This window comes from Varroa destructor, unplaced genomic scaffold, assembly GCF_002443255.2.
Source record: "Varroa destructor unplaced genomic scaffold, Vdes_3.0 BEIS01000001.1, whole genome shotgun sequence".
Taxonomy (NCBI): Eukaryota; Metazoa; Arthropoda; class Arachnida; order Mesostigmata; family Varroidae; genus Varroa; species Varroa destructor.
In genome coordinates, this window is record NW_019211454.1 from 57685952 (window position 1) to 57696377 (window position 10426).

Below are 10426 nucleotides of genomic sequence, written 5' to 3' on the forward strand. Positions count from 1 at the left end.
TAAATTAGTACCTTGAATTATCCCAATGTGACAGGTGTACAATGTAACAGTTTTGGAAGAACAACAAGCCCCCGAATTTGTCACGGAAATCGAAGCTACAGACGCGGATGAAGAGGAGAATGGTGAAGTTGTTTTTCAGCTAGCGCAGTCTATCCCAGTGGGTACTTTAGAGTCAGTTGGGGTAAGAGTTGATTCGCCGAACGAAGCTGGAATCCCACCACCATCGACTTCTCCACCGTTCTCAATTGAAGCGAGATCAGGAAAGATATTTACTACTGCTAAACTCGACCGGGAAAGCATCGACCACTATCAGTTGATTGTTGAAGCTGTCGATCGCGGCACGCCTACAAGAACAGGGACATGTTCGGTTTATGTGCATGTTGCTGACAAAAATGATAACACACCGCGTTTCACCCGGCTATTTACTGCAAATGTAACGGAAAATTCACCAATTGGTCATTTCGTCATTCGAATTACATCGTCAGACGCCGACATCGGGCCAAACGCTCAGGCGACATACACCCTATTTGACGATCCTGATCGTGCGTTTGCTATTGATGAGCATACTGGAGACGTAACTGTGGCTGGCCCTATCGACCGTGAGACACGTGACGAGTATCTGCTAAAGGTTTCAGTCTTCGACGGAGCCTGGAAACAGGTGACCTCATTAACGATCGCTGTCTTAGACGCCAATGATAATGCACCAGAGTTTTCTAAACCATCGTACGAGTTCCTTGTCGCCGAAAGCCAACAGCAGCAAAAACGTGAGGTGCAAACGTTTGTCGGAATGGTCCGAGCCACCGATAGGGACAAAATTGGCTCGACGATTGCGTTCTCTTTGTCACGGCCGTCGGATCTATTCCGCATTGATCCGCTCAGTGGAAACATCACTTCAAAGCGACCCCTTATCTATAGACCCGCCGGCGGAGGAAGACTATCACACGAGAACGTGCATCGTTTACAGGTCATCGCTACCGACCATGGGAAACCGCGTTTGTCATCCGAGGCTACCGTGATCATTCAGGTCGTAGATAGTAACAATCATGCACCGGTCTTCCAACGCGATCTATACTTTATCCCAGTACCTGAGTCGATGCCAGCTGATTCCAAATTAGCCCAGCTGATTGCAGCAGATACTGTTGACGAAGGGGTAAACGCAATGGTCTTTTACAGTTTAGCTAGTCAAGGTAATGCCAGCGAAAGTGGACTTTTACGCATTAATACGGAGAATGGCTGGCTGACCCTCACCCGCAGTGTTCACGGCCGTCGGGGACAATGCTTCGAGGCGTGGGTTATTGCCCGGGATGGAGGCGTGCCAGCGAAAGCTGCGCGGACACATGTCATACTCGAGGTGACCGCCGAAAATGTACACGCGCCCGTATTTACGTCTTCGATTTACCAGGCAAGCGTGGGTGAGGATGCCGTAGAAGGTTTTGAAGTTTTGACAGTTCGCGCGACAGATGCTGATGACGGTATTAATGGAATGATAGTCTACGAACTCCAGCTTCTAGAAGACCATCTTGGTGCCCGCGAAAAGTTTTTGATCGACGAAAGAAGTGGTGCGGTTAGGGTCAATAACAGCTTAGACTATGAAACCGATCGGGAGTATTTACTTCGGGTAGTGGCTAAGGATCGAGGATTAAAGGCGCTCTCTGCGAGCGTCGATCTCATCATTACGATATTGGATGTTAACGACTGTCCACCCTTGTTCAACGCAAGCGAGTTTCACGCTGCAGTATTCGAAAATGAGCCTATTGATACCGTCGTCACACAGCTGATAGCCACTGACGCAGATTCTGTACGTAATCAGGTTATTCAATATTCATTGTTGGGTCCAACAATTGGTCATCGATTTGCTATTGATTCACATTCCGGTGTAGTGGTTGCTAAGAAGTCACTGGATTTTGAAGCGGAGAAACAATTCGAGCTTGAAATCGTCGCTAGTAATCCTGGCACAGTCCAATTCAGCTCATGCAAGCTTGTCGTGGAGATTCTCGGTCGCAACGAATTTCTGCCAAAGTTCACCGATCCCGTATTCCAGTTCCAAGCCAGCGAATCAGACCCCGTTGGACGTGTGGTCGGAACAGTGAAAGCAACTGATGAGGACGCTGGCGTTGACGGTGAGGTACTTTACTTCCTTGTAGGAGCCTCGAACGAAAGAGGTTTTAAGCTCGACTCACGAACAGGTGTACTAACAGTAGCACGGCGACTGGACCGCGAGGATGAGGCTCGTGTTGTTCTAACAGCAATCGCTAAAAACCGTGGTGCGATTCGTGGGAACGACACAGATGAAGCCCAGGTGATCATCTCGATTCTTGACGGAAATGATCCTCCGCTATTTAACAAGTTAATCTACCAAGCCAAAGTTTCCGAAAACGCCGAAACAGCAAGCTACATTCTGACTGTAACTGCAACCGATAAAGACGTCAGACCAAACAACAATCAGTTCTACTATACCATTTTAAATGGTAACAACCAGAATGCCTTTGCAATAGATCCGCACACTGGTGATATACATACGGCGTCTCGCCTCGACCGCGAAAAGGTTTCCGAATACAACCTGACCATTGGAGCGGTCGATAATGGAACTCCACCACAAACTGGTATTGCAACTCTGCTTGTTACTGTCGATGATATAAATGATAATGCTCCATACTTCGACGACGCAGATATGATCGGCTATGTGGCAGAAAATGAACCCGCGTACAGTTCGGTTATGGCACTGAGCGCTCGCGACCGTGATCTTCCTCCTAACGCCGGACCTTTCACTTACCTGCTGGTCGGCGGTCCACATGCGGATAAATTTGAGATTGAGCGTCACAGTGGTCTCGTGCGCACAACGACGTCGCTCGACCGAGAAACCACTCCGGAGCTGAGCTTTATTGTTGAAGCGCATGACAGTGGAGTACCTACACACAAGTCTCGTACATGCATCACTGTTCGTGTTCGTGATAAAAACGACAACCCATCGAGTCCTCGCGACGTTACTATCATCGTTTGGGTGCTAAACAATGTGTTCCCTGGTGGGAAAATCGCCGAAGTGGCCCCGCTTGATCCTGACATCGTCGGAGATTACTCCTGTCGTCTAAGTGACTCAGGCAAAGATTCCGTATTTAGTCTCGCTCGACACTGCTCTTTACATGCCCGTCGCACCCAGAGTCCACAGAACTTTTCCCTCAGCGTCCGTGGCAATGATGGCCGTCATCCTGATGTGAGGTCTAGCGTGTCGGTACACTTCCGATCATTTGATGATATTGCTGTCAAACACGCTGTCACGTTACGGACGACGAAAGGGATATCAGCTGACGACTTCGTATCCGCTAAAGATTATGACATGTTCGTAAAGCTGCTTGACGATGCCACTAGCTACATTGGGACTCCTCTTGTGTTCAGCATTGCGGAAGAGGAACCTCCACTTGTTCCTAGTGGAACTGAAGGCTACGAACAAGCTCCGCCTAGTCATCACCATTCGCTCCAAGTAACGCTGGCCGTACAGAAACGATCAGGTGTTTATGCTTTGCCATCGGAAGTGAAGACAGCGTTGCGCGAATCTGCCGAATTAGCTTCGATGTTCACTGTCGGCTACGAACCATGTGACGCTCGACCGTGCCTCAACGGAGCTCACTGCCAGTCACGTTTGGAGAACCGCGGCCGTCTGCAAATCAGCAGCTCTCCCAGCAGGATTATAACGACGCCTGTCGTGTTACGCCGTCCTCGCTGCGCGTGTCCACCAGGATTTTCCGGTGTTGCTTGTGAAATACAACGAGAACCCTGCTCGCCCAACCCGTGCGCTTCAGGCAGCACCTGTCATTACGATTCGAAGGAAGGTTATCGTTGTGTATGCGCACCGCATTTACACGGCCGACACTGTGAATTAAAGCGAGTGGACGCCTGCGCGAGTACCCCTTGCCGTAATGGCGGATCATGTGAGAGCGCTCCTGGGGGCGGCGCCTTTTTCTGCCTTTGTCGACCGGGCTTTAAAGGCGCCCTGTGCGAGCAGACCAGCGATGGATGCAGACCTAACCGCTGTCGTAATGGCGGCACTTGTGTGTCAGAGACTCCCGGAGCCACGTCAACTAGCACTGCCGGGTACCGTTGTGCGTGCCCAGCAAACTTCTATGGACGCCACTGTGAACGATCGACGTTCGGCTTCCACCCATACTCATTTATGGAATTCCCTACCTTGCGAGCAGGAACCAATGATATCTCGATCGTGTTCGCTACCAGTAAACGTGATGCCTTATTAGCTTATAATTACGGAGGACAAAGTGGAGGTCGCAGCGATTTCGTCGCCCTTGAACTTGTTGAGGGACGTGCTCGGTTCAGTTTTGGAGGTGCACGATCAGCTATTAGCCGCGTGAGTGCCGGTGGTGACCTCGCTGACGGACGTTGGCACAAGGTTAGTGTCATTCGCAATGGGCGTACGGCTGCTCTGGCCGTTGCTTCTTGCCAGCACCATGGTGAACTCTGCGATGATTGTGCGCCGGGTAACACCTCCTGCTCTGCTTCCATCACCGGTCACACAGGTATGTCCAATCCTATGTTGAAGTCAATACGATGCAAGACACGTCCTTTTATTGGAACTTCTACGACCCTATATAGCGTAGTTAAATACGTTTAAGTGAATCGTTGTGAATAGATCTACTTTCTCTTGTACAAATGCGTGCTTATAAGGAAACTAGTCTTTTTCAATGCGTCTTGTTTCTTATAGGCACGCTTTCTTTCAACAACTATCCGCTTTACCTGGGTGGGCTACCGCTCGTGGAGTCAATCGTGGAGCGTCCTGGGCAACTGGCGTCGGATGATTTCGTTGGCTGTGTCCACTCTGTGGCCGTAAATGGCAAAAGCCTACAGCTTGATGCGCCGGTAAGGTCGGCACACGTCACTGATCAATGCCCTCGCCCTGCGGATCCTTGCAGCGTCGGTAAAACGCCGGGAAGCACTCCAACCTCGTCTGGACCAACTACAACCTATGGATCAGGCAATGATCTTTGCGGTCTGCGCGGTCAATGTATCGATGAGTGGTTCTCGGCATCATGTGTTTGCCCTTCTGGACTAATTGCAAGTGATTGCGGACCGGCACTAGACGCTCCAGAGCAAGCCTTCTCATTAACAGCAAACGGGGCGGGTTTTGTCGAGATGACACCCAACGAAAAACATAAAAGGTACAAGCATATCCATGTTTACAAAGTCTACATAAAAATTCCAATTTTAATAAATTCATTCCTTTAAAAATACCGAGTAGAGATATCAAAGTGAACGCTGTGGGTCAACCTACAAACAAAAAAATCAACCATACCGTATTTTTAACGACGCCCTGTCCTTAAGAAAGAAGGTGCTTTTAAGATGTTATGAGAGACTTGCTCAACGAATCGTCGCTTCACTTTAGGTCTCATTTGCATCACGGTGGAGTTAGCAACAGCGGAAACAACCGCCCGATGTCGTCCCAGCGTTCTCTTGAGCCCGAACCGGCAAAAACTCTCTCGTTTAGTTTCCGTACAAAAAACCTCGAAGGACTTCTGCTACTGTCAGAATCGGAAGGAGACTTTACCTTGCTAGAACTCGTTGCCGGGACCCTTACGTATCGTTCTCAATATAAAGGTAAGTTTCCACTGCATACATAAAGAGAATTTCCTTTGTATGCTTACAAAAATCAAATTATTGTTATATGACTGGTCAACCGCCGAGTACAACCAACATCCTAACATTTTTCGCATATTTGCTCCGTGCAGGCGAACGCGTTTTGTCAGCGTCAATAGATATTCCAGTTGCAGACGGCTCCTGGCATTTGGTAACACTCACTCGTTATAATTACCCCGCGCTTTGGGTTAGCCTTTCCGTCGATCATGCCGTAGTCGAACTCCGTCCACCTTCTACAGGACAAGGAAGTGTTTTTCCCGCTACGATCTCTGGTGGTCACATGGGCCGCGGTGTCCATGATTTTCTTGACCCATTCGTTTCAGTGATAGCTTTTGGCGGTCCACCTAAACCTTTTCTAAATCAGCAAAATCCTACGAATCAAGCACAGTCAACTGGAAGCGACGAACTAGTCCGTGCCATGTCGACACCCGCATTACAAGGCTGTATACGACGCATAGCAGTCAACGGCGAGTTACAAACGGCGAACGCTAATGCGACCCGGGCTACGTATTTTTCACTCGCAGTGCGGGGATCCGCTGCCGTGGGCTGTAGCGATGATGCCGGAGGTGCTTTGGGCTCTGCTCGTGACCCGTTAAACATCGGCGTCATCGCGGTGGTTGTATTTTTTGCAATTCTTATCTGCGGCCTATTGGCCAGCTATGTGACCTTTAAACAGTGTAAACTACAAGAGCGAACAGGGGGCAACAAAGCTAAAGATAAGATCTCGAACACGTACGTGGCTGGCGGGACGAACACGAATGGTGTAACGAATAATAATCAAGAGGATATTATGCTTCAGAATAATGCAGCCAGTGTCACAAGTGGCCGATTAGATGGTCCTCACGCAGGACCGCCGAAAAAGATCATGCGAGTTCCTCCTGATGCCGCTCTGTCCGCTGTACCTATCTTGCCTTTGAACGCCAAAGTTTTCGATGGTAACGCCGTGGTTTCAACACCCATGCCACGTTTTGCTTTGTTAAACTCTGAAGCTACAAATGCACCTCTAAGTTCAGAAATACCTGAGTGTTACGACCTAGAGAACGCTTCTAGTATTGCCCCCTCGGATATCGACATCGTTTATCACTATAAGGCCTTCCGCGACGGCGCTCGCAAAGGACAGGGTGGCAAACACTTGCCAAATAACAGCGTCCCACTTCCTCCACCATATGCAGCTTCGGCCCACCGTCTTAGTCCGGGCAGCATCTCTCACGGTTCTTCAAGTCTTGTGCTTGCTCGAGATACCAACCATAGCGCGTTGTCTCAACGGTTAAGCCCTCTGGGCGGTGTGGGAATTGCATTATCACAGAACAGCGCACCGTTAGCGCGTCTGAGCCCATCAAGTGAGATGTCCCAACAAGCACCCCGTATCCTAACGCTACAGGACATTTCGGGTAAGCCTATCCAGAGAGCGTTGTTGGCAGGCAAAGGCACAATGGGCGCTTCGGAGTGTTCTGGACTCACATCACCAGTCAGCAGTCAAGCGCCATCGAGTCAAAGTCAAATAACCGTAAGCTCAGTACCCGCAAAGCCGATGACTACCGTTCAGCTAGCGAAGTTAAAGGGCACACCTACGCGAGAAATAGAGCTAGGCCTCACACAAGATGAAATTGATAGGCTTAACTTCCGTCGCAATTCCAGCCTCGTACGTACTCTAGACGGCGTGACATCTGATACCGATGACGACGTTGGTCATGCCTTGAACTCGCTACATGCTGACGACGGAGACGCGAACACCGATGTGCGTGAAGATGACTCAAGCGCTGACGAATCTGGCGGTAACGAAAGTTTTACATGTTCGGAGTTCGAATACAATGGACAGCACAATTACGAGAAGATCCGCCAGCGATCGAAGCGCCGGCAACAACCATCGGAATCTCGGCGTGTTTACGGGCACGGAACAGTGGACAACAACACAGATACGGAACTAGAGGATAAGATCTATAACACAGGAAACCATGCCTACGAGGTTCCGCCTCCAGGACCCCCCGGAGCACCTACTACAGATTGGAATTTATCAGCTGCTTGGAGTCAGCCACCTCCCTTACGCATTGGATCATTATCGCAATTGCGAGCGACAGGCACAGCTGCCGCAGCTGCTCACTCACGGCAGAATTCACGTGACTCGACGTTTTGTTCCATGCCAGCTGGGGCTCCGATTGTACACTCGCGGCAGGGTTCCCGAGACTCGAACTTTTCAACGAAACGTGCATCCATACATGGTAGCATACACAGTGTGCACACGGCGAATACACACGCATCTAATGTTCATGGGGGCAGCTTACACAACATTGCCCATTCACGCCAAGCTTCAAAAGACTCAACATACTCAAACCGGAGCGCCAATCATCGTGGCCCGAGTGGTCGTCAATCAAAAACGAAAGAAGAATACGTTTAGTAACGACAGTATGAACTGCCATATACAGAAATAGAGACTAGAATTTAGAATTACCGATACTTATCGATGCGCTTGTTAATAAGTTAGCTTCATCAAACCGCCGATCCTATTCAAATGGCAGACGTTATGGTGTCATTGTTACAAAGTACCCGAAGTTGGATTAATTCAAAAAAGTAGGTAGACTTCTCAAGTGCATACGGGAAAGGATGCTACGATCAAACCCCCAAAACGAACTGTACATAATATATATATAGAAATTTCGGTTCAATTTCGGATATGTTAATAGGCGGTTGTGTTAGCAGAAAACATTGACAGTAAAATTCAACGGATACACCCAGTGTTGTACATAGTAGACCCTTTTCGTATAGGCGAATTTGTTGTACATATTGCATTTTCTTTTTTAAGTTCTTCTTTCTTTTTTATACCGAAATATACGTGAAACCACGGGTAGCTTGAACCCGATGGTGTATCCTTGAACCCTTTTGGCCAATAAAATAAATTGCAGTCGATCTCTCGTAATATCGTGTGCAAAGTGCCATTTTTACTAATTTTCACATCGTAGCCAGCATCCGAGGGTCACTCACAAGCGTTGACCTGCACAAAGCGGCGAAAATTCGAGCCAATATTAAATACGTGCCACTTGTACAGTGTAAAATACAAAATTATATTAACAAATTCCATGCGTAGACAGTAGACGAAAACGTTAGGTGAGGAGATTGCGTAAGCAAGTTTCCATTGCCATTGGCAATAGCGTGCGTCAGCGTACCAAACAAGCTTTGAATGAACAAAAAAAACGAATACAATACTCGCGAAATTGCATATACGTAAGCAAAATAATAACACAAAGTGTATAGAGCATTGCAGAAACACGTACGATTACGTAGTGCACGATAAAATGTACCTCTATTTGAATCGGTATCAATCACTGCTCATGCGGAGGCCATAGTACGACAAAAACAATGATACTGCAAGATACAATTGTACGTGTTGATTTTATTAAGTAGAGTTTTATTTGGACATTTATTTTAGATGCCTAAAGCAACATTTTTCATAATTCTGCTGTAAACATAGCACAGTACAGCGCCGTGTGATTTAGCAATGAGCAGCTAAGGGACCAGATCAAGATTAAGGATGAAACTCTAGCATTTCAAACGGCACTACAAAAAATACGCCTCGTTATTAACAAATCAAAATTTTATTGTGTATATGTATAAGTGTAAATATCGACTTGCAGTCTAAATACTTATAAACGTAAATACAGTAAATAAATGGACTAAATGTCTAAAAATTGTATTTCTGCCCTTTTATTTAATACTGGTATTCGTCTTCGCATATATTTTACTCTTTAAATATAGAGGCTGTATTGGACGCGGTTATGTGTTGTACAAGAATGTGAAAAGGAACTGAAAAAATGCTTGGAGATAAAAGCTAGGGAGAGAACTCGTTTGGAAACGAGAACTATCTGTATTTGGTTAGTTTTGGCGTATTTAAGAATATGACAAGGTGTAGCGTGTAGTCGAGTAAAATAATGAAAATATTTTAAATACATTAGCTAAAAATGTCGATTTTTTTTCCTTAAAATATCACTCAGTGTGCCAGATCTGAAATACAATAAATTGGATTGTAAATTGAAGTCTAGTTTTTTAGAGTTTTTTTTTAGAAGTATAGAGAACAAGTACAAACAATAGGAGATATAAATTGCTAATGAAATATTTTTGTTAATTATTAATGAACTATTAATTAATTATTATTCTCTAAAAGTTTGATATTATTACTTTAGTACGTTCGGAATAAGAGGCCACAACTCTATATGAAAGCCTAGCTCGTTAATTGAAGTGACAACACACAGGTGTACGCTTCATTACGAATATAGATTTTTTGCTCGATAATCTTGTTATACTGGTAGCAAACCGACTCGGGTTTCTATGACCTTCTCTATTAGAGAAGGGCTTCAAGGAATTGTAAAAGTGGTATATACGTGTATTGTATTCGGGAACGGATACGAGGAGCGAAAAACACTTGGGTTGATTGCGTAGATAGTTCTTGTTGTTATATCGCAAATCCTAGAACTTAGCTGATTAATCCTCGTATCATATATGGACACTTCTGGAAAAATAAGCTTACTGTTTGCTTAATTTTGTTAATCGATAAAATTTGAATTAACTCATCATTTAGGGCTGCTTCCAGATGTTTGCCGTTGCGTTGAATCGTCATAAAAATGCTGAACAGTTCGGTGCCAGATATCAGAAAGTGTCTTGCTCGATACAGGGTTTGAACAGTACAGAGCAATACACATCATTCGGTCTATATTAATACTCTGCTACTGAATAATTATTAAATAAATCTAGCCAGTTCATTTCTAGAAGGTGCTCTAAGCCTTAAAATGTAATT

General features: G+C 46.3%; 1 protein-coding gene across 1 annotated transcript in view; it reads left to right on the forward strand.

Annotated features, from left to right (window-relative positions):
• The window catches only part of ft (cadherin-related tumor suppressor fat), a 55666-nt gene extending 46338 nt beyond the window's left edge, over positions 1–9328 (forward strand). The window contains exons 11-14 of the mRNA XM_022817190.2: positions 35–4526; positions 4712–5165; positions 5390–5601; positions 5733–9328. Coding sequence (XP_022672925.1) covers positions 35–4526; positions 4712–5165; positions 5390–5601; positions 5733–8035 — 7461 coding nt within the window. The 3' untranslated portion in view covers positions 8036–9328. The remainder of the gene's footprint in view (positions 1–34; positions 4527–4711; positions 5166–5389; positions 5602–5732) is intronic.
• The last annotated feature ends 1098 nt before the right edge of the window (positions 9329–10426 follow it).